Below are 24,905 nucleotides of genomic sequence, written 5' to 3' on the forward strand. Positions count from 1 at the left end.
ACATCTCTTAGGATCTAGTTGAGGGTCATTAACAACCATGACCTCCTGAAGATCATATCCTTTTCTTTTCGCATAAAGGGGGAAATAATCGGTTGCTCAACAACCAAAATCATACCAAACATGAGACAATTAGGGAAATCAAAGATGAGACTCAATACATGGATGTTTTGAGATATCTAACTACCGAACCCTACTTTAGCATTCAAAAATGGAAATGAAACACGAATCTAGAAACGAAAGAGTTTGGTGCAACAATGGTAATGAGAATAAACAAAAATGCTAAGAGCAAAAGAGAGAGAAAGTGGACCAAGTTAGAAAGGGAGAAGAAGAAAAGAAGTACACCTTCGTTGTGAGCGAATGAGCCATCACCAATCACTGGTGAATCTTTGAGATATTTGTTCTGCGAATGCACCACTCAAATTTGTAAATAAATTAATCACTGTTAATGAAGAAGGGATTGTGAATTTGAGATATTTAGGATCTCATTTTGTCGTGATTGTTTGTGTTAAAAATAAGAGAACAAAGAGGATATCATTTGTGTTGATTTTTACCAAAACGTGATAAATTGGGGACAGAATAAGCAATTAAGCCTAATTTACATTTATAAGATTAATTTGATGATGAAAGAGAGAAAAAAGATAGAGATGTTGGGATTCAAATCTTCTTCATTAACAAACTAACAACTAATATTTTTCAAAAAAGAAAAAAAAATACTTGGATTTAGGCAGCATGGGCAACTGCTTGACCCATGATCCAAAGAATTCAAGTGGGTTTAGTTTTCAGACTTATGTCACAACATAGGCAGACTTTTTCGTTATTGGGCTTTGTGGGATACGTGGGATACTAAGGCCATGTGGGTTTTAGTTTTACACAAAATTCTGATGAGACACTTTCTTTTTGTAATCGTCATTTTTCTCTTTACACTCCTTTTAATTTTAAAATACTCAAAATGTCCTTCTCCTCCATTCCCTTTTCTCTTTTCCTTCTCAGCAGCACTCGTCTCTCTTTCCCTCTCACCAACACTCCCTTTCTTTTCTCTTAATATTTCAGCTCTCATCTCCTGCTCCCTCCCTCGCAACCTTCTCCTTCATCAACTTTCCTTCACTACCACATCTCTCTCTAGTTAAATTCACTTTTTTTTCTTGGTAAGTTGCAAACAATACGAAAACTACTTTCAATAATATTTTACAACAACTATATTACAGAAACTAGTTTTCATAATATAATAAAATATTACTATAATTATATTACGGAAACTAGTTTTCATAATGTTGAAGCAGTTTTTTTTTAACAGCAAAGAAATTTTTATTAATATGTACTTGTTGAAGAGTAAAATAGTACCCCATCAAGGTCCTGTAGAAAATACAAAGATTACACAGATTGGTCTTATGGCAATGAATAAACGCCATAGGCATGTATGCTGGCTACAAAAAAGCTATTTACAAGTGTATTCTTGAGTAACCTGCATCTATAATTTGCTGAAAATCACCGTAGCATCTGCTTACTGCTCACTGCCAGTGTATTTCCACCCATTATTCCGTAGTGTCAAAGCAGTATATATAGATTCATAATTTTCAAAAAATAAGTTTTGAAAATAATTTTCCAAGAAAATATTTTTCTCATAAAAATATATGCAGAGAATGCAAAAAGAAAAGAGGGTTGCAAATAAATCCACTTCATATGATTTGAGCTAGACATTTGCTTTGGGTCATTATGTCAGCTGTAGTATTTTAATTTGTGTCTAGACTTGCTTTTTGGATTATATAATATTATAATAATTAAAAAAAAGATAGTACAATAATTAGAAATAGAATATAAAACTAATCAATCCCTTATTATTTAAAGTCTGCATTACTTAATTGATTTTTTTTTATAAATGATAATACACGTAAACATGTTACAAATTGAATTTTGTTATCCTGTCTAATCATGTTTTATAAATGAATTTGCATTTATTATTATAGTTATTTTTCAATCTAAATTATAAGATTGATTTATTTGTGACAACTAGTCAACTTATATTCTTAGTGAGAAAGGAAGGAATACCTAAGGTGGGTTGGCAGAACTTCTTTTATAAATGTTTATTTTATTACATTTATGTAAAGTCAATATTGAGAGGTTGGCTAGGTTGGGACAACTTGTTGACTCCAATTATGTTTTTTCCTCCAAAGGAACACTGCTAGCATTTTGGTGAGCCTTCTTTTATAAAGTTGTATTTATTAATTATTACTATATTAAAATTATGAGATTGATTTAGCTGTGAGATAGTTTATTGCTCTCTTCTCTTTTTTTTCCTGAAAGAAAGAGGGGACACTTTGGCCCGACAAATTTGGGGGCTTCTATTTATCAAATCATCCACAAATCTTCAGAGGCTTAAAACGACCATGACTCAAATTAGAGCAAGAGCCCTTTTTGCCCCAACCTCACCAACCCAAAGAAAAAGGAAAAACAAAATTACAAGTAATTATTTTCGGACGAATGCCAGTTATACAATAAATTTAGACATCATTTTGTACAAAAGGAAAGACATAGAAAGAAAAGAAAAGGATGTGTAATAAGATTATATGATAAGTGAGGTAATAAAAACATTATTACAAAAAGTATTTAAAGAATATTAGTAAATGGAAAATATAACTTGTTATTTTCAATCCCATGCACCTGACACCAAAACAAATCCTCACTCACATATTGGTCAGTTACTAGAAGATGAAGTTGATCATACATTTCAAATTTCAACAAGATTTTTTTAACTCAACCTCTACATATATATTGCTGTACCTAGCTAGGCTATTTTATGATACATTGCTTATTGTTGTCTGGGAATTTGCAGACAAAATCAAACTCATGCAACACAAAAACCAACACCAAGGTAGCTAAAAGTACTAGCACTGGACCCAGCATCCATAACATCAAAGGAACAGCAACACAAAGCACCCTATTACCAACAAGAGCTAAGGTGAACCCTCTTTCTAATATTGTTTGTGTGTAACCCCCGGACAAAAACTCTCCATATGCATTCATCAGAAAATTGGCATCAATCAGATATCCTATGGCCATGGAGCTGAACATGAAGCTCATCACCAAACAAATTGATGCCGATCCATACTTTAAAACAAAGATTTTATCTGACTTTGACCCAAAAAATCCACTGCTAAAAAGATGGCTAGCATTGTAGGTGTTGTTGGTCAAAGCTGCCAAACCCAAGTTAATAAGAATGGTTATAGTAGCTGTGAGTATTGTGGACATAAGAGTGTTCCTCAAGCTTTGCACCGTCAACATAGCTTTGCTGGCATCACCCTGCACTATGACAAAGACAAATATCTAGGAAACATTGAAGCTCCAATTGCCCAATTAATGAATAAGTGATCATTGAAATTTTTATTTCTATTTATAATAAGCATGAAATTGTTGTGTCTTTATCAAAATTTGTAAATATCAGTCAAGAAATAGATAAATGCAAAATTTTAACATGATATGGTGAGAAAAATCAATGTCTGATATTGTGTGTTTGAAAACTCGTTGGAAATAGAAAAATTATATATGTTTGAGATGTGAAAGTTAATTATTATTTTTAATTTCTGAAAATCATGTTCTGTTCTGACACGTGAAAAATCATATCTGAAAACATGAAACCAAACAATTACTCTGAGAATAAATTCCATGTATAAACATATTACATGCACAATTGATCTATGCAATTACCTGATTTAAGTTGAGACTCCAATCTGTCCTTCTCTTCTTACTGATTCCATAAGTTGTACGTGAAGGTTTGTTCTTGATGGTGTGGCAAAGATAGACATGGTAACCCACTGTGATGAAAAGACTCAAAGGGACGAAAATGGTGTCCAAATAAACAGCCACTCCCATCTTTCCCGGCGAAGAAGAAAGAAAGAAAATAGTTAGCTAGTTAGGGCCTCTTAGGGGTTTGGTTTGGTATAACAACGAATAACACGAGATGTCTTTTTATAATGGGCTCTTCTATTAGAGAATGCCATGGAAAGCTGAATCAGAAAACGAATGATGCATGAAATATTGTTTTTAATTGTAGTTAGTGCATGCTACGACTCCTCTCTAAGTGGAAGTGATATAATGGACACCAAACTTGATATGGGGTTTGAGTCATACGTAACTCGTACTTATGCGTGAAGACCTAAAATGCCACGAAATCAAATTGAAAGTAAGGAACTTGCTGGTTAAGAGGTATAGACTAGAGATATAAATAGAAGCAACTTGCTGGGATATGTTCAATTGGATAGTATCAAAGGAAAAAAAAATCCAATTCAATTACTTTTTGTTAGAGATCTCAACATAAGGTGAAAATAATATATATATATATATATATATATATATATATATATATATATATATATATATATATATATATATATATATATATGTTGGTGGTCCCACATAAAATATTGATATTGAGTGTGAGGGGATATATTTTAAAAAAAATTGATTCTACATCAACTAAAAATAAGATCACTATATAATATATAAATGAAGAAAAATTATCATAAATTGACTTTTCAGATTAAATTAAGTCTAAATTCTAAACCTTTCAATTGAAAGCTAGCTTTTTGGATAATGCCAAATTCATCATCAAGCCTTCTCTTTTTGGTTTGTAAGAACATCCTAAAGTAAGATGTATCAAAAATCATGTCTATTCTTATTTAATAAATCCGAATCTTCATTTTTGAATTATATATAGCATTTTAAGAGTTATAATAGAACTGTTTTCTAGGAATTATTTTTAAATGAGAGCCTTTTAACGGTTATTTTCACTCTCACTAAACCACCTGTCTTGTCCTAACCCTACACTTATTAATTTGTATGTGTGCGTGTGTATGAATCTTGCTCATTTATATATAATTATGTGACTTAAGCTTATTCTTCTCGTTTTCACATAAAGATCACTTCCTCATTATATACCTCGATCCCATATGTATATTAGGTGATACTGTATATCAGAATATTAGATAAAAAAATCCTTAACCTTGCATTTAACTAGAATAATAGAGGGACCATGGCTTCCTCGTGCTCCCATTTCCTTTCCTCCACCACTTCTTAAAGGAGTTAGCCAATGCTAATATTTTTAATTTAATTGGAATCGGCAGACCAATGAGAATGAAAATTACTATTAGCCAGCTATTACATTTTGCTTTGTCGTCATAAAAAATCTTTTTGCCTTCTTTTATTGGATGTTTCTATCGGTTTTGGTGTGGTAATCGCTGACATCATATATCATTTCAAGAGTTCGTGGACTCCTGCTATATTCTGTGGACGTTCAATTCTCTTCATTTTTCAAAATCTTGGAGAAACTACGTGTAATTTATGCATGTTTCTAAACTTCTTTATTCTTATTTGTCGCCTTTGTTTAAGTTTCACTGTCTATGAGTGTGTGAGTCTAGCTATCTATGCTCTAAAATACGATAAACATAATTATTGAATACTCTTGCAATGTTTGTGCTATTGTTCATCACTTTGTTGGATGGGTTAGCTTTGAGGTAGCTTTTAATTTCCATGCAGATAAACAATTAGAGATGGGCCCGGTGGGAGTGGGAGTATCCAGACATTTTCTTTTATGCCATATTTTTTTTTTTTCATGTGAATCATTGTTGCTCACTAGCTACTATTTCATATTGTGCTGAACCAACTATATACTTTAGTGCAATTACTGGCCCAGTGAGTGATCTGTAGCAATTTTTGTGTGCGTGTAAACTATTGATAATGTGGTTGGAATTTAAAATCCCGTGCAAACTATTTAAACTCATAATTATCACTATCTTATCACTAGGCTGACCCAATAGGCTTGAGCTGTGGCAAATTGATTCTTCATAGTTCACTGGGAAGAGTGTGCGTGGGATCATATTTACATGTTATATTGATATATTAATGTTTCTGTTCTCGTGCGCATTATATAAAAAAAAAGAAACTGATACTATTTGTTTTTTAATTTGAATATGTGTACTTAAAAGAAACAGATGGCTTTGATGAGTGGGGATATGATAGTCAAGATTAGTGTTCATATTTTATTGTCTGTGCATGTGAAAGATATATGCACCCAAGCATGTGTTCATTTTTCCGGTCACTGAAAGCAGATGAAACAAAATAGTTTGAATTCAAATAAAAATGTTGAATCAGTCGTACGTGATAAACTATGGAATCGTAATAAAGCTAATGTGTGAAAATCCTGTGCGTCAAAATATGTACTACAATATTGAATTTTTACTTTTATTCTTTAGTGGAGATTATTTGCTTTTCACATTCAAAACACATTAATGGTTAATTCATGGCCACCTCAATCAACGCAAAAAAATTAAATACACTTTCTTATAAAAAATTTAGATGTACTTGATTCATTATTCTTTTTAATATAATCCCTCCTCAATTATTTCTTCATTTAAAGGGTTAAAAAATAGCAGGGTCTATACGATTGTTTCTTAGAAAAAAAAGAAAAAAAGAAGATAAAATGGACCCTCTTCAGACTAAGAGGTCAATAAATAAAACTGTTCTTCTTCACAAACAACACCACCTCATGCCTAGATGACTTTCATCTTTCTTTGTTCATTCACTCGATCTGATAAATCAAATCCTCCTCTTAATCTCTTATTTCTCTACTATAGAGCTCTCTCATCCTACCTATGTTTGCTTATGACCCTATCTTCAACTGCTTTGGACTTTGGTGGATTCATACTATCACATCAACGTATTGAATTATTCTTATTACTATTGATCCAAACATTTTAGTTTCTTCATTCCTTCTTTCCTGACTTCTTTTTATATATATTATGATATTATGATTATGATTCCTGAAATCCTAACTTTACTATTGTTTTGGCAAATAATTTAAAATGGACAAGTGAATGATTGTGTTTCTCTCAGTGGGCCTTTCTAAACTTTAGAGGAGGACCAATAGTGCATTAAGGATCACCGCCAGAAAACCTAGAAACATAGGAAGAAAATGAAAGGATGTGACTTTAGAGAATGATTACTAAGAATTTGCTAGGAAATATCTAAAACTAAATTAACTAGCTACTAGCTAGGCTCACCAGACAATAAATGACATATTTTAGTTCATCAATTATGTGGTATATCGCTTGCAACAGGGATTTCTTTGCTTGTAAGATATTTCTACAATTTGGTTAGAACTGATAACTTCAATTTTCAACTATATGGGGGTGATATTAAAAGTAATTTTGCTTACATTAATAAATGTTTTTTTAAAAAACAAAAAAGAACACTTTTGATTACTTTAAATTAATTAGTCTTAAATAAGATGATAACAAAGTCATATTAAGAGAGAGATAGAAAGAAAAACATTATATCTAAATATATTTAGGCTAAAATACGTAAAAGAAAATTGATGACAAAATAAAATTTGACGAGTTTTAAAAATGAAGGAACATAATTGACTAAGTTAAAATTGTACACTGTCTAAGTTAAGGATAACAAAAGTGTAATTAAATTAAAAATATTATAAAATATGTTTTGCAGATGATAAATAAAGATAATTGTAAATATATTAATGCAAAAATAATTACAATGTCTCAGCTCAAATCATTTTTTAAGAAAATCCAATTAATAATAAATAGTGATAAACGCGTATTTTGAATCTTTGATCAATATCATTTTTGAGTTTGAAGAAACCCAACTCACGTTTTGGGCTAGTAGACAAAATTAATTACTATGAATTGAACATATAAATGGCATGTTTAATTGAGTTAGGAAAGTCTGAAATCATGATTTTGATAAAAGTTTATATTTTATATGTTGGATACTAGATTGACAAATAGTATCTCACAATTAAATTAGATTTGAGAAAAATAAGAACTAACACAATATTTTTACTTAAAAAACTCATTTTTTTATCAGTAATTATAAAAATAAAAAACACACTAATAAATTTATAATAATTCACATATCTTATGTAATTAATTGAGTTAGATTTCTTAATACTAATAAAAAAATTAATACAGTATATAATCCTATCATCTTCTCTTTATTCATAATTTACCTTTGTTTTTAGGATAAAAAAAATGCTAAACCAACATAATATTGTAGATTTTAAGATAAGATTATCATGTTTTTTTTGTGAGAGATTTTTTTTTTGTTGAATTTTGTTTGATAGATTACCATATCTTATTAATATATCAAACAGTTGATTACAATGAGATTAATACATCAAACAGTTGGTAAAAATAATTAATTGTCATATCCAATCATAAGATATATAACCACTAAACGCTTCTTAAATAATTTCACATGTTACAGCTTGCAACTTTAAATTAACATTAGTTATAGGAGTGTGAGAGAAGAGGGAGTAAATTGAATGATTATAAAATAAGGTATCATTAGCAGTTAATCAATGAATGACAGCGTGTTCTTGTCAAGTTGTCAATTAATAAAACACAATATAACTATGTAAGTGTTTGTCATTGAAGGTAGATCGAGTATACCCATTACAAGGATCAAAAGTCTAAACACTTTACCTTATTTTCTTAATGTGAAATGCCGCCCACGCACAAGGCAAAATACATAACTTTTTTTTATTTCAATAGTCCAAAATTGATGTTGACAAAATCAATTTTATTTTTTTTGTAAAAGGTGTGAATTTATCTAGAGTTAAAATGAAAATAAATTAATGATTAATATTTGATTATTATAAGTAAATTGATGCTTATATAGTAATTAATGTTAATATTTAGGTTTGTTTGGAAATTATTTAATTATATTTGATATATCATCATTTATCAGTATACTTTTTTTACATATATGTCACATTTTTTAATGAATTTAACACCCAATACATTGATTGTAATAATTAAAAATAATAATAAAATGCTAAATTCAAATAAAAATGGTTAAAAGTCTAAAATTCTACTCTACATGACTTATAATAGAAGAAATTAAAATACAATTAGATAAAAAAATTTCTTACTAAAACGTTAAACAAAATGAAAGAGAAAGTACAAAAGCACCACCACTGATGATAAATAAAAAATATTTAACTTGTGTTTTATATAGAATAAATATTTATTTTATAGAGTTAAAATTTATAATAAATTAAAAATTCTACGAATAAATTCATTATATTTTAAATTTATTATAATTAATTTAGAGTATGATATAATATTATTTTAAATTAGTTATATTTTTTTAGAATAGATAACAACATTTAAGTCAGGACTAAAAATATTAAATTGAAACAGACTAAAGGTTATAAAAAAAATCTCTAAAAATATTTCTGTTGTAGAAGATTTTTTCTTAAAATATTCTTGTTGAAAGATGACAGTTTAATTAAAGCTTTTTGATTAAAAGATAATTATCCTAATAATTTATATATAAAATAAATAAATAAATATCTCCCCTGTTCTTAGTTTGTTGTTTTGATCTCCGACGGCGACGGTTCCAATTTACAGTTGAACTTAACTCACACGTCTCCTCCATCATTTCGACACCTTTAAGATTTCTATGCTTTTTTCCTTTCTCACGCATCACTCTTCTGCTGACCCAAACTCAAAAAGCCTCTTTTTTTGGCCTCACTTCTCATTTTCCTCATCTGGGTCTTCTCCCTTTGATCAAATCACACTTGCATTAATTGCACTTTGAATTTCAGTTTTTTTTCCCGTTAATTTCGATCTTCTTCCCTTTCCGAGACACAATCAAGCTTTGGGAAGAAGAAGAAGACGATGGGCACAACAAAGCTGAGTCTTTTGTTGTGTGTTGGGGTTTTGCTGTTGGGGTGTTGTGTCGGTAGGTTTGTGGTGGAGAAGAACAGTTTGAAGGTGACTTCTCCGAAATCGTTGAAGGGTACGTATGAATGTGCAATTGGGAATTTTGGGGTTCCCAAGTATGGAGGAACGTTGGTTGGTTCTGTTCTGTACCCAAAGGTGAATCAGAAAGGGTGCACCAACTTCAGTGATGTCAATTTTCAGTCCAAGCCAGGAGGGTTTCCCACTTTTCTTCTTGTTGATCGTGGAGGTTAGCTTCTCATTAGTGCTTTTGGATTCTTCGCCATTTTGTAAAGGAATGAAAAAAAATCAAATAAATGGTATTATGATTCTGTGGTAACTTCGAATGTGTTGTGCATTGGAATTTCTTTTTATGTTACTTATTGCATGAGATGGAAAGTTGGGGATAGGTATGCAATCAATTGAATAAGGGATTGCCGGTTATTTATTAAGTTTGGAACATTGTGGTTTATTTAACTGGTAGTACTAGACACCATATGATGTACAAGTTCACTGGGGGTTGCTGCGAAATATGTTGTAAACGTTGCATTTGATGTTCTAGTCAATAATGCAGAATGACATTGAGTTTAAGGGTGAGTTTGATTTCTATTCTAAATTGGTTTTTAGTTTAACACAAAAACAAAAACTAAAAAAATATACTTACACCAAGTTCATGCCTTACCACATGCAGCACCACTCCAGATGACCCATACCCTTGAGCTAGGATCACGAAATAGAAGAAGAGAATGAGAAAACATTTTCCATCTGTTTTTGTTTTTCTTATTTTTTAAATGCTTGTTTTGAAAACAATTTTAAAAAATTAATACATTCTGGATAAGAATTTGATTGCTGAGCTGCATGAATTTATATTAGAAAACAGTTTTTAAAACCGAGAAATAAGAAGGAAATCCAACAGGCCGTCCCTCCCTCTTTCTCTTTGGTGTGGTGACGGCAATAGCAATAAAGTACACTATTGTACCAGAACCCATATCAACAAAAAAAGGACATGTTTTCTGGTTTGAATACCTATTATATTTTGAGTGTATGGTACCATGCTAATGATATCTATGCATAGGTTGTTAATAGGAACACTGCCACAAATAAAGGGATCAGCCCTTTAATTTTTTTTTTCTGGTCATTTTGGTAGATTGCTACTTCACTTTGAAGGCGTGGAATGCACAGAATGGTGGAGCAGCAGCTATTCTTGTAGCTGATGACAAGGCAGAAACGTTGATCACTATGGACACTCCTGAAGAAGGGAAAGCAAATGATGATTATGTGGACAAGATTAGTATTCCTTCTGCTCTTATCAGCAAATCCCTGGGGGATAGCATCAAGCAGGCTCTCTCTGACGGGGAGATGGTTAATATAAATCTTGATTGGAGGGAGTCTCTTCCGCATCCTGATGATAGAGTTGAGTACGAGTTATGGACAAATAGCAACGATGAGTGTGGGCCAAAGTGTGACAGTCTAATTAATTTTCTGAAGGACTTTAAAGGGGTAGCTCAGCAGCTGGAGAAGAAAGGGTTCACTCAATTTACCCCTCGCTATATAACTTGGTTTTGTCCTGAAGCATTTCTCTTGAGCAAGCAGTGTAAATCTCAGTGCATAAACAATGGAAGGTACTGTGCTCCAGATCCTGAGCAAGATTTCAGTAGAGGATATGATGGCAAAGATGTTGTTGTTCAAAACTTACGCCAAGCTTGCTTCTATAAAGTAGCAAATGAAAGTGGAAAGCCTTGGCAATGGTGGGACTATGTTACTGACTTTGCAATTCGTTGCCCCATGAAAGAGAATAAGTACTCAGAAGAATGCTCAGATCAAGTTATTAAATCTCTTGGTAGGTTGGGAAGTTCACGTTTCTTTGCATACTCTATGGAACTATCTTGTGTTTCTGTTTGCTGTTTGATTTTGAATGACTTGTGAAAATTTGCCCAAAGAGAAAAATATATAATGCTTTTAATTTCTTGGTTTCATTTTTTGTTTTGTTTACTAGTGTAGTTTCCTTGGCGTTGCCTTGTTTTTTAAGGAGGCATTTGCTGGGAGGTATATTATTACGAACCAAGGAATGACATTCCTTGGGAAATTATAATAAAAATGTTGCCAGGGTAAATTCAAAATATTTTTAATTAAAATTAATATTTCTGAAAATATTTTTCAAAAGTCAAATGATAAGAGAAAAAAAGATAGAAATGGAAATTAAGTTACATTGTAAAACAACATCTCATATTAACATGAGAAAGCAAGATGTCCACCCCTCACCATAGATGGAGATTAAGTAAAACATTATATTCTCACTTTCCTTAGGATCAACAATGCCAAGGAATTGTTTTTGAGCTTGTATCAAACATGGGAATGCCACATAGCCAAGTTTACTTTCCGAGTGATAACTTTACAAACCTTGAAATAAGCGCACTCTAAAATGCTGAAGCTATAGTTTATATGAGGAACAAACCCAAATTTGTAAGTGTGCTGATAGAAGTATAAACTAAAGAAACATGTACACTATAGCTTAGCTTAGTACATGTAAACTAAACATGTGCTGATAGAAGTATAAACTAAACTAAACATGTACACTAAACTAACTTCCATCATTCCAAGCCCAACTAAAGAAACATGTACCTAGCCATTGTTCCTTTTTCAATTTTTTAAAATGTTTTAGTATAAACTAAACTAACTTGTCTTTTGTTATCAAATGTTCTTCTAAAAAGGTTTATCGCATCATATTCTAATGAGAGATATGTTTCCCCCCCTCCCTCTTTCTGTCTTCCATTTACTTTACAGGTGCTGATCTGAAGAAGATTAAAGACTGCGTTGGAGATCCCCATGCAGATGTAGAAAATCCTGTTCTTAAGGCTGAACAGGATGCACAGGTTGGCTTTCTAAAATGCAAACATTTTTTTATGCTATCCTTGTTTTTTTTTTTTTTTCATTTAGGCAATTCTGTTGTTTTATGAGTGTATTGTAATTTTTTCTAACTTCGGTTTCAGATTGGTCAAGGCTCTCGTGGTGATGTTACTATACTGCCTACTCTTGTTATAAACAACAGACAGTATAGAGGTCAGAGGCAGCCTTTCTAGATATCTTGACTTCTTTCTAACCGTATTATATTTTCTAATACGTATTTTTAACTGCTTTTAGGTAAGTTGTCAAGACCTTCTGTTCTCAAGGCAATCTGTTCAGGCTACCTAGAGACCACTGAACCATCAATTTGCTTAACTTCAGGTCATTTTTTCATTACCTTTTTAATTTCTACATTCCTCCTTGAACCTTCCCCACCTCCCACCTTTCTCCAAAAGAAATCATAGGATAGACATCAGGAATTCTTTTCTGCCTCTTTATTTGTTTGCTTATATATATATATATATCTTCCTCAAATGATCTGAATTATTTCTTGGTGTCTATCTATCAACAAGCAGTGTCTAGGTAGTTCTAAAGTTAGTGATAATTTTTTTAAAAAAAATCGTTCTCCTTTTTTTCATTCTGATGTTTCCATTTTTGAATATTCATAAAAGAAATCTGGATTTTGATCTAGATAAAATCATATAGGTGTACTGGTAGCTGACTCATTGAAATTGAATCTTGTTCAGAAGCTAATGATTTTACTGATTATTCTTTGCAGACCTGGAAACAAATGAGTGTTTGGAAAACAATGGTGGTTGTTGGCAGGACAAATCTTCTAACATTACTGCATGCAGGGTATTTGGTTAACTGAACCTTGTCAGGCACATTATTGTGAAAAGTGTATGTTTTCACTTCAGATGGGATCTGGTTCTTCCGGTTTTAACCATATACATATTTTATATTTCTAACTATAGGACACTTTCCGAGGAAGAGTATGTGAATGCCCTATTGTTCAAAATGTGAAGTTTTTTGGAGATGGATATACCCACTGTGAAGGTAAATTCATTTTTCAAATTCAGATAAATTGCTCTGTTCTCCACTCTACATATTTATTTCAAGTTTTCCAAGACTAGTGAACCTTTCAGTTTAACTTCCAAATAGAACACGTTTCATCATCATCCCACCAAATTGTTGTTGGGGTTTATATTTCTACCTCCTTTTGATTTCTATCAGTGGCTGTCATTCTACCTAATTGATTTCTTGTCCTTGTAGTTTTTGTGTTAGGGAGGTTGGGAAGTTTTTCTACTTACGTTAATTTCAATTTTTTTATGGGTATCATTTATTCATTTTTGTGGGAATTTGAATTTCTTAACAGCTTCAGGATCCCTGAGTTGTGAATTCAACAATGGTGGTTGTTGGAAGGGAGCCCAAGGTGGAAGGGCTTACTCGGCTTGTCTTGTAAGTTGTTTCAGTCATCCTTTTGTGCATGCTCGACAGGAGTAAGACTGATATGCTACATATTAACTGTCATTTGTTTCTTAATTGGTAAATGATAATGCAGGATGACTATAGAAAAGGTTGTACATGTCCACCTGGGTTCAGAGGTGATGGAGTCCAGTCATGTGAAGGTACTTGCCACTCTAAATTTGGTGATTGTTGTTGTATTCGGCGAATGACAAACACAAATCAGAGAGTTACTTCTCTTAGTGGGTTAATGCTGAATTTGATTTGCATTCCAGCAATTGTTATTAATCATGCTGTTAGCCATTCTAGAAATATGTTGGCTTTTCTACATTTCTTCTTCTCATTATGTTGCAGATATCGATGAGTGCAACGAGAAAACATCCTGTCAATGCCCAGGTTGCAAATGCAAAAACACCTGGGGGAGTTACGAGTGCAAATGCAAAAGTGGTTTGTTCTACTCACGAGAAAATGACACGTGTTTTGGTGAGGCTTTTTTAGTTTTCCTATCTTTTTTCTTTACCACTTTCAAAATTGCATTGCTAAATGAATTGTTTTTGTGTAATCATTTAATGTAATGCTAGTTTTCCTATGAAAGCTTGTGAATTTGCATTTTAAACCAACATGGAAAATTGTAGTATGTTTTCCATTATCTTGATCGCATTGTAGATACTCTTTGCATGCAGCTGAGGTTTTAGATTCTACTTATCCGCATATAATTTCCAAAGATTTCAACCTTTTTATTTTAGCCTCACAAATTATCCATGTAGATATTCTTTGCATAGATATTGAGATTTAAAGAATAGTTAATTTTTTCACTTTATTGATTTATTATAAATGCAGGTGAATATTCTGCTTCAGTGTTGAATATCTGGGTGATTATCCTCGTTTTGGTTGTTGCTGTTGCTGGAGGATATGCATTTTACAAGTACAGAATCCAGGTATGATTATTGCGAGTTTGATGTTTTGTTAATATAGAGTTCACAATATGTACTAAAGTGACTCTGGCTTTTCTTCTCTCTTTTTTCTAGTCTTGATTTGTGTTGCCAACATTTTTATGCATTCTCATCATAAAATTCTGTTATTTTTTTTTAAAAAGCTAATTTATGTGCAGAGATATATGGATTCGGAGATACGTACAATTATGGCCCAATACATGCCTTTGGATAGTCAACCTGATGTCTCTAATCAAGTCCATCACAATATCTAGATCTCTATGGCTAAAGGGAGATAAATGATAATCATAAGGATGCTCAGTTTATATTATCATCCTCTTCCTCTCGTAGGGGATTTTTTTCCCTTTGTTAGTATTATTTAGCTTTGTAAATTTCAAACCAAAGTGGTCGTGACATTATCTTCTACATATATTTATGCCCCTTTTCTCCTGTTTTGGCTTCTCGAAGTTGCTCCTTATTATGTTTTTGTTTTTTAACCCTTCGGTTCATTAAGAAAAAAGGATTCTAATTAATTTAGAGTTTGATCGCGAGATAAGTAGAGTTAAGTTTGATCAGGAATTATGTTTAATCATTTTTAACTTTAACATATTAATCACTTGTGTCCAATTATTTAGTTGTTTTTTATTATGTTTGTGACATTATACTTGATATGAAAGGATAAGTATAAATTATGATATTTAGTTTCTAACAAGTTCTTTTATATATAATTAAGTAATGAACTATTCCTTAAAAGAAAAATAACTATTCATGGTGTAATCTATATTGAGTGCAAGTTTCTTTTTCATAAGATTTTAATCGGATTTTATTTTTTTGGTGTATAATATTGGTTCTAAATTTAGAACCTCTTATAAAAAATTTAATGATTGACTTGTAATTAATTTTATATTTTGTTATGTATGTATTTAATTCTATTATATTTTTTAATTTTTGATTTTCTAAAACGATTGTGATTTTATCAATACACATTCTCACTTTCACTTTAAGGAGTTAAATCTCAATAATGATATCCCATTGTAGTCAAAAGTTAGATGAAAATTTTTGTCTAACCAAAAGTCTTAACATTTGTTGAATGCTAACCAATACTCTTGAAGTATTAATAAAAAAGTAAAAAATAGAGGTTTTTATATAATATTTAATGTGTTTAATACATTTTTTATTGTACTAACTTTTAATGAAAAATTATTTATTAATTTATTAACTACTTTCTTTAAGGTATTTATTAGCAAGACTTTATATTTTTATACCGATTTGTGAAAAAAAAAATACAATATTCATCTTATTTTTACAATAGGATCTTGACACTAGTTCCTCTTCTAAGAACTTGATTCTTCAAAGAGCTCTCACTAAAGCAAAAGAGAGTTTCTCCATCATGGAAGAATTGTTCTTTCTCAAGAACTCTTAGAGTATGTTTAGTAGAAAAATTTATTTTAAATTCTTGAATAATTTTTTATGGATCATATGATATCTTATAAGATATAAGATTTTTTTTATTTTTTACTTTAGTGATAAAACTCAACTTGGATTTCTGAATATTTTTCTCTTAAATGCCAAACCCTAAAAAATATCACAGAACTTCCCTCTTCTCTTCTTTTCTCCTTATGCCTTCTGCTCTTATTTCTTCCTCTCATGCCTTCTGCCCTTCTCTTCCTCTTACGCTTTTGTTTTCCTTTCTCTCCCTTTCCCTTTCCCTTCCTTGGCCGCTCCATAGTTGTCGTCGATGGCCACTACGCTCGTAGCTGTCGCAATTCCCTCTTTGTCACATATCTAGCCCTCCATGATTGCCGCATTCGAAGTCGTCCCACCTCCCTGCTTGTTTTTGATATGTTGTTCTTTGATCTACTATTTTCTATCTTGTAATTTTTTTTATTTATTTTGAATTTGTTGTGAATGTGTTGATATGGCTTGTGGTTCTTTTGTTCTTCCTTTTTCCCCTCTTCCATTTCTTTGTTGCTTCCGTTTGAAGGAGAGACACATTAAAAAATAATATTTTTTTTAAAAAATAGAAGTTTTTCTGATAAAACTCAACCTCCAATATGAAGACCTTTTGGGCAAGTGTAACAATTGGGAATAGAATTACCCAATTGAACCCTCACTCACTCTTTACTCTCAAGGTACAAGAGAAACAATTCAGAACTTTATTCATGGATGAATGAGAATGTACATAAGGACGTTTATTTATACCCTCTTATTTCCCTTTTAATCCGGATTTTCCTAATGACAACTAACTTGCTAATCAAGCCTCTAATTTCACTTATTACAACTTTCCCCCTCTTCAAAAATAGGACTTGTCCTCAAGGCCTGTTAGCTCTCCAATCAAAATCTGGAAATTGGTGTTGCATACTGTGTAATTCCTTCCAAATTGCATCTTCTGGGTTGGTATGTTGCCATTGAATCAACACCTCCGTGACAGCTCTGCTGCCTTTTTTCTTCATTCGTGCGTTGAGCTTTGAAATGTGTTCTGTACCATGAACACCATTCACCACTGCCAACACAACAACCACAACAATCATGCAAATAAGCATTTGAATGCTGCCTATAATGAACAAGAACCTTCGCCCAAAGTGATCAACAATAGCAGTTGAGACAAGAATGGAACCAAGGTTGACAAGCCCCAATATAACAGCCAAAAGCAACGCCAAGTCATTGTCAAATCCCATAGACTGAAAAAGGTCTGGCGCATAAAAGGCAACAATGTTGATCCCCGTGAGCTGCTGAGACATCGGAATCGCAAACACCATCACCAACTTAGGCTGATACTGCTCCTCAAACATGATCCCAAAACCTTCCCCTTTCACGGCTTTTGAAATCTAGGACGATTGGATCACGTGTTGTAATTTGAGTTCCACATCAGCAGTGAGGCCATGCACTTTGCGGAGAGTGTTTCTGGCTTGGGGTATTTGGTTGCGCACCACTAGGCTGCTTGAGGTGTTAAGGATTAGGAATGCTCCAACAGTGATGATGGTTGGGGGGACTGTGGCGAGGCCGAGGGACACATGCCACCCCCATGGATGCCGCACGGTGCCATAGTTTATTCAGTTCCACCATACCCACACCGACGAAGAATTGGAACCCAGTGTTGAACACACTTCACCATTTGGGAGGAGCAATTTCGGATAGGTACACTGGCGTTGCTTGATTTGTGAAACCGACTCCAAGACCAAGCAAGATACGACCCAAGATTAGCGTAGCAATATTTTCAGCAGCACCATTAATGGCACCACCAGAAAAAAAGATGCAACCACCAAAAATCATGGCGTTTGGCCTATGAACCCTTACTGATTTCTCAAGCTCAATGGTTAAACCAGAAAGAAAAAAACTTAATGCTACGTCTTCTGTAATTGATACTCGAGCTAACAATGTGTCAAAGTTTTCTAGGTAATCGATCAAAGGGCCATCTTGCTTCAATCTTGCAATTTCTGCTATTGGATCATCGAATGCACTTGTGTCGAATCTGCTTCCAGCATTATGAATGATTTGTTGCCAAGAATTCCCTCTGTTATTGTTTAGCATATAATGCCTTTGCCATGCAAAGGCTTTACCATCCATCGATAGTAATAACAAACGACTCCTTTATTCTTTAGGGATACCCTTCAATTCAAAAAATTGTTCTGCTTTTGCTTTCCAATCTCGAAAGTTGGAGCCATCAAAGGATGGAAATGGAATCTATGCTTTATCAACTATTGAAAGAACTGTTTCCAGCATTCCACTGTGATGATCTTTTCTTGCCAACGTTCATCACTGCAATTGCCGCTGTGAGGCTTTCGATCGATTTCTGCACCATTTACAACATTTTCTACATTTATTCTTGATGATCAGAGAGGTTCTTCTCATAGAATTCCATGCAAGTCTCAAGTTCCTTCGTGATCACCATCATCATCATGCCACTCTGATACCAAATATAACAATTGAGAATAGAATTTACCCAATTGAACTCCCACTCTCTACTCTCAAGATACAAGAAGAACAATTCAAAACTTTATTCATGAATAAGAATATACATAAGGACGATTATTTATACCCTCTTATTTTCCTCTTAATCCAAATTTTTCTAATGACAACTAACTTACTAATCAAGCCTCTAATTTCACTTCTTACAGCAAAAATAATGATAGATTTAATGGAAAGAGATTCTTGAGGTCAAAAACCCAACTCAAAAATTGTTATTAAATCTTAAAGCATCTTTGACGGTAGAACCGTTTTTGGGTTCTTAATGTAATTTTTGTGGGTCACTTATTAACAAGTCAGATTTAAGAACCGGTGTTATGTTTTACTCTAACGTTAAAGCCATAATTTGAGGTTCTTAAACATTTGTTTCATGAAACATGTAAAAAATATTTTTTTTATTATGAAAAAAACATTTGTTCAGACTTTTCGTGATTCAAAACCAACAAATAAATGTCTTTTCATAATAAAAAATTAATTTTTACATGTTTCACTTCAACTAATTTCAGAGAACAAACCAATGAATAGATCAAGAGTCAATGTGAAGAAACACAACAATTCATTCCAGACAACAAAATCAAAATAATCAATAAAATAAAAACCAGATCTGAAACAAGAAAACTCCTAGATTTGGTTCAAATTTGGTGTCGTCATGGAAACTCTGAAATAGATCTTTGAAACAAATATGAAGAGTAGGAGAGGAAAGGGCGTCAAACACCACCATTGGATCGTGATGACGTTCAAGGTAGGCGTTGCAGAATTGCATTGCAAGGTTCCGTAGCGGTATCAATCGTCACTCCTCCGACGTGTGGGAGTTTCGAGGCATGCATGGTTGTGGTCGTCGGTAATGTCATGGTGGAATCAAATCACAGATCTGATCCAATATCACAGAACAACCGCACGAACCAATCTAGATCGATAGTCGTTGTGCGTTATGAGCAGATCTGAATCTGGATCGATGATGACTATTGTCCACGGTGAGCAAATCTGAATACGGATTATTGTCGTTCGCCGCGGTGTTGAAGTAAGGTGATGAGACTCACTTGAAAGGGAAGGGAAGAGGGCGATGCATGAGGGCGTGGGTTACATGCTGGGAGAGTGAAAAGAGAAAGACGAGTGAGGTGAAGAGAGAGAACAATACTGAAATAGTAGAAACGAAAGTTTTTTTTTTTTTCTCTAATAAATCTATTACTCAACTTTTTTATATAAAACTTCTTTTAGGAAAAAAAATCTACAGATTTTTTAAAGATTTTTTCTGTTTAGTCAAAGCTTCACTTTTAAGATAAGAAAAACTGAACAAATACTAGGCCAAACCCGATCTAAGCATTGTTACCCGTTAAAGGAAGCCAATGGGATCTTAAGTCAGCTACATGTTTTCATTCTTAAAGTTTGGTACGGAAGAAACATTAATAAAATAGAGATCTAATCTTATTAGTTCACAATCCCAGGCTTACGTAACTATTTAAGTGTTAAAATTTCTCCCTCACTTGTGGGATTAAAAATGCAGGCAGCAGGTGCTTATTTTAATATTTTTATAAGGTGCTGCTAGTTGAAGACAAAGCTCTGAACACCATATCTAAATTTTTCTAGTACATTAGAATCTGTAACCGGTTAAGGTTACTCTCAGAGAGGTTACTCATAATATGATATTAGTAATTTTCCACACAAATAAAAAAAACAACTAAACATGAAACTACAAGTGAAATTATTTCCAGATTCTCCAAGCTCCATTTTTCAAGGTCTGAAACCATAACCCTCAGCAGTGAGTCTTTAGTCTTGATGACCCAGCCCGTGAAAAAAAATGATCACCAAAATTTACTGACTATCTTCAACTCGATCTTCAATATTTTACCTTATCTTCATGCAGATCTTCAATTTTTTACACTGGCAAACAGAAATAAATTACATTTACGTTGACACTAGTGTTGAAAAGTGCACATGTTAAAACGACAGCATCTCTCTTATTTATTCGCCTGAAGGTTTTTGGTTTAAAATATAGTGTCTATGAATTTAAAAGGCTAACCTCATCATAGAACTAGTTTCCTGGTTCAGTTTCCAAGTTTGAGGCCTTCTGTTGATTACGTTCCAGTACTATTCTAAAGATATAGAATGCCACCACTGCACCACTGCAGATGTGAAACAAAGTCGTTACATAACAAAATACTAGTATTAATTAATACGAAAGATCAAACAATTGAACCAAAGATTGGGAATGGGCCAAATGATATCCATTTCCAACCTATATTTTCACAGTTTAATTGAAACCTCATGCTAGAGTTTTCCATTTGGGTCTTACGCAAGAACCACTATAGTTTAAAAGCTTCTGGAAGAATTGCAATATTTCAACATTCCAAATTTACAATTTAACAATCATTTGTCGGATCAAACTCAATGTCATGCAAGACCTCCCCGTCCATAGCATTAATAAAATCTGGTTTTAATCCAACCCTGTCTAAGTTTGTGCTAAACATGAAATAGCAGCGAGTTACTAAGATTATCAGTAAGAGCTACAGTGGGAAAACAAAAAACACTAGTGTAATACAAGTTAAATAATATTGAAGTTTCAAGAACCTGATCAAGGCAGTGAAATAAGATGATCCCTGGGAAAAAGAAAACAAGAATGAGAAAATATCAAATGTTTGAAATTAATATTAATTTTATTGCGATGGAAGTTAAATTAATTTTGATAAATATTCAATATAAAGCCTTACTTTGCCTATTGAGCTTATCTCCCGCAGAAACAATATACTTGCTATAGCTGCAAGTCCAAGAAGTAATTCAAAATAAGCTTCAAGATAGAGAAATAAGCAAATAGACAACAGATTTTGATGTTGATGTTGTATGTTTTTGTTTTTAGTATGAGACCACAAATATTTTCTACGGGAGACAATCCTACTTCAATTGGATAGGATCAGTATGAGTAACAAATATTTTCTACTCTCTGAGTATTTCACATAGCTACATGTATGCTCGTACTCAAAACTATTGATTAAGTTGAAAACCGCCGTTCAAAAAAAAAAAAGTTGGAACAAACCTGTATCGGTTAATCCATGTGGTCGGTGGTAAAGTTGATGACTTGATGTTGTGTTAAATATTAAAGATGGATTGGAAACATAATGTCATCATTTGAAAAAGTGTAAAGAATGCTTTGTTTCTTTTTTAATTATAATATATTTGGCTACAATTTATTTAGTATTTAAATATTGTGAACAAAAACTAATCAAAACAAATAGTCTCGTATTTAAGTTTTGTGGATGGAAAAAAGTAGGCATTGGGAGAGTTTTGCCCCCTTAGATGGGTCCGCCCAGCGCAGGTTAACTTGAATTGGTTGGGATTTAAGGTATGTAACTTTTAAATACCAAGGATCTCACCCAAAAAAAAAAAAAAATCACAGATAGAAAGCAAATCCAAAAACATTTATTTTTGCAATTCCTTTAGATGTAGTATCTTCTGTTATATAAAAAGCATATGATCTTACCAGCTTGGCCCTTCAAAGCGAGAGGAGAGGTGCGTCCTTTTTTGTATGATTTCAGACTTAAAATGCTTAAAGCCAGGAGGGCACCACCTAAAATCATCCCAAACCTTATCGCTGCAGTGTTGCCTGTTACCATAAAGGAAAGGAAACCACCAAGAGAAAGCAACAAACCTGCAAAGAATAGAAATATGACAAGAATATTAAACCAGGTACATGGGAGGAGAAACAGGACAATAAAATATTCCCAGTCAACATAATAGAAGTCATATCATTGTATAATGGGATGACGTCTATAGGGAACTGATATTGAGGCCCATAAGCCTGCCCCTTTACACCATTCCAACATCTAAAAAGATTCCAACAAAATCAGTCCCTATATGGACTATATGTCTATACCTTTAACAGAGGATAATGCTCATTAATACCAATCTCATTATCAGCATATATATAACTCCTATCAAAGGCTAATAATCCTTATCAGCTATCAATTCTAATCCTCATTGGTTTTCATTCCTCCTAACAAGTGAACATGACCAAGTCATCTATAATACATGAACAGTGATATTTGGTACAAAGTCCTTGTTATAAAATTTGACAAAATGGAAATTATGAAATGAGGATCTTCCTTGACCATTCACTGGTCAAAGGATAAAAAGCAGTTTATATAGTAACAGCTTGAAAACTACCATTCATCTTTTTCCACATAAAAAGTGTTTGTACTAAACAGGATTTTCCATAATATATACTATCTCATTTACTCGATTCTAGTTAAACATATACTATCTTCATTAATACCAATCTTCCTTGAACATATGCTAACTATAGTACTTTTCCTTCGTTGCACAAGTCCAGCTACAACAACAATCTTACAATTTGGGTTTAGGGCCCAACTCAATCCCACAAAACCAGCTTATACAGTGAGGACTGTCCAGCTTTACAAGCATTATTTGAGCCTCATGTGAGATCTCAACCCCTATGAGCCAATGTCTCAACAGCTGCACAATACGACATTTCACTCAGCCTTGCTGGTCAATCCCTTCGTAAGTAGCCCATTTCAAGGCATTGGCAACCAACTTTGATAGCTGTAATTAAGGCAGGGCCAAGGATGACTGCAATTAAGGTACCTTTCCAACAAACAACATCTATATCAAGGAATCATGCATCATCATACATTCAAATGCCTCTTAACATACTTTCTGCATCATCATAAGAAATAAACTCTCTAAAAGAGGTGTAACATTCACCAAATCCCATATAAAATTCAACCACACAAAACACATAGTTATTCATAGTTTCATACCATAAGGTACACCAACATAGAAGTCCCTCACTCCAGACAATTTCTGGATATCCTCAGGTGGCGAGGTAAACGTTTCCACAATCTCCTTCACCTCTGGTGAACTATCCGCCACTGCGGACAAATACTCTTTCCCTTCGTCAGTGATTTCCTTCGCTGCCACACTCAACTCATTCTTCGTCTTATCTGCCAGCACCTTCAACTGCTCTGCAGTCTTCTTAGAGTACACCTCATAAGCCTCCTGAGAAACGCCCTGAAACTTCTCCGCCTGTTCCCTGAACGTGTCCAGAGCCTGCTTCCATGCTTCCTGAGATTCTTCAGAGCCCGCGTGGACGTCACGCTCCTTCTCCACTTCAATCTCTCCGTGTTCCTGCACAGTTCCACAATCCAAATCAACAATTCATAAACATTTCCATTCTAACTAAGGGTGTGTTTGGATTACAGTTGTATCCAACTGAACCCGAGTTAAACTCAAAATCCACCACTCACATAATTTTTCCATTTGTACATTGGAATGTGTAATTTTCTCGTTCAGCATGGTTACAACACCTATCCAAACACACACTTATAAGTAATTAACTAACTAATAATGTGCTTCGAAAATAAAAAATAAAAAGAATAAATTTTATCCCACAAAATCATGGTGATACGGAGAAAAAATAGAAGTAACTATTTGTTGTTTAAAAATAATTGATTATTTCTCACCATGACGCTAATACTTACTAACACACTATAATTAATTTGGGACTTACGGAGTCTTGGGGAGAAGCTGTGAAAGCGACGGTTAACGGTTTCCGTCGGTGGAGGGTGAGGTAGCAGGCGGCGAGGCCGTTAGGGGGGACGGCGGCGTTAACTGCGCGGGGTTTGAGTAAGGGGTGGAAGTTGAGGGAATGGGGGAACCTGTTGAATGGGAGAGAGAAATGGGAGTGGGAGAGTTTAGGGTTTAACACCGAAACTGAATCCAAGGAGAAACTCATCATGGTGAAGGAGCTGAGAACGAGAGAGAAGCGAAGGTGAAGGAGAATTTATAGTAGAGAGAAGAATGGAAATGGAAATTGGACGCCAAGGGGGAGATTGAAGAATGCGAGAACGAGAATTGGAAGTCCTACTACCTATTATTCATCAATAACATCAAATACCATGCTATGTTCCCTTGGGCCTCGAATCTCCCCAAGTCCAAGGAATAGCAATGCTCC

At 33.3% G+C, this 24,905-nt stretch overlaps 3 protein-coding genes and 1 pseudogene across 5 annotated transcripts; 1 reads left to right on the plus strand and 3 right to left on the minus strand.

Moving 5' to 3' along the window:
- Window positions 1-2,618: 2,618 nt before the first annotated feature.
- Window positions 2,619-3,951, minus strand: LOC114367103. Of its 2 annotated transcripts, none has more exons than XM_028324205.1 (2): window positions 3,703-3,951; window positions 2,619-3,321 (listed from the first exon to the last, which is right to left on the minus strand). In XM_028324205.1, exons 1-2 carry the CDS (start codon window positions 3,865-3,867, stop codon window positions 2,788-2,790), a joined length of 699 nt encoding a protein of 232 aa, XP_028180006.1. In that variant the 5' UTR covers window positions 3,868-3,951; the 3' UTR covers window positions 2,619-2,787. The 2 variants fall into 2 exon arrangements, with proteins under 2 accessions (XP_028180006.1, XP_028180007.1); XM_028324206.1 differs by having other exon boundaries at window positions 2,619-3,297; window positions 3,703-3,950.
- Window positions 3,952-9,377: 5,426 nt separating this feature from the next.
- Window positions 9,378-15,441, plus strand: LOC114425314 (vacuolar-sorting receptor 1-like). Its single transcript, XM_028392196.1, has 12 exons — window positions 9,378-9,984; window positions 10,882-11,574; window positions 12,519-12,607; window positions 12,725-12,794; window positions 12,876-12,959; window positions 13,357-13,433; window positions 13,553-13,634; window positions 13,954-14,036; window positions 14,140-14,206; window positions 14,397-14,525; window positions 14,883-14,980; window positions 15,154-15,441. Exons 1-12 carry the CDS (start codon window positions 9,693-9,695, stop codon window positions 15,247-15,249), a joined length of 1,860 nt encoding a protein of 619 aa, XP_028247997.1. The 5' UTR covers window positions 9,378-9,692; the 3' UTR covers window positions 15,250-15,441.
- A 1,666-nt stretch (window positions 15,442-17,107) lies between these two features.
- On the minus strand, window positions 17,108-20,159 carry LOC114425315 (annotated as a pseudogene). The gene has a single exon (XR_003669212.1). The product of XR_003669212.1 is annotated as a sugar transport protein 5-like (transcript).
- Window positions 20,160-20,483: 324 nt separating this feature from the next.
- Window positions 20,484-24,859, minus strand: LOC114425316 (protein FATTY ACID EXPORT 3, chloroplastic-like). The gene is made up of 7 exons (XM_028392198.1): window positions 24,462-24,859; window positions 23,713-24,079; window positions 22,416-22,583; window positions 21,649-21,695; window positions 21,509-21,537; window positions 20,961-21,063; window positions 20,484-20,821 (listed from the first exon to the last, which is right to left on the minus strand). The coding sequence occupies exons 1-6, from the start codon at window positions 24,687-24,689 to the stop codon at window positions 20,973-20,975; spliced, it is 930 nt and encodes a 309-aa protein (XP_028247999.1). The 5' UTR covers window positions 24,690-24,859; the 3' UTR covers window positions 20,484-20,821; window positions 20,961-20,972.
- Window positions 24,860-24,905: the final 46 nt, after the last annotated feature.

The sequence above is a fragment of the Glycine soja genome, chromosome 9 (assembly GCF_004193775.1).
Source record: "Glycine soja cultivar W05 chromosome 9, ASM419377v2, whole genome shotgun sequence".
Taxonomy (NCBI): Eukaryota; Viridiplantae; Streptophyta; class Magnoliopsida; order Fabales; family Fabaceae; genus Glycine; species Glycine soja.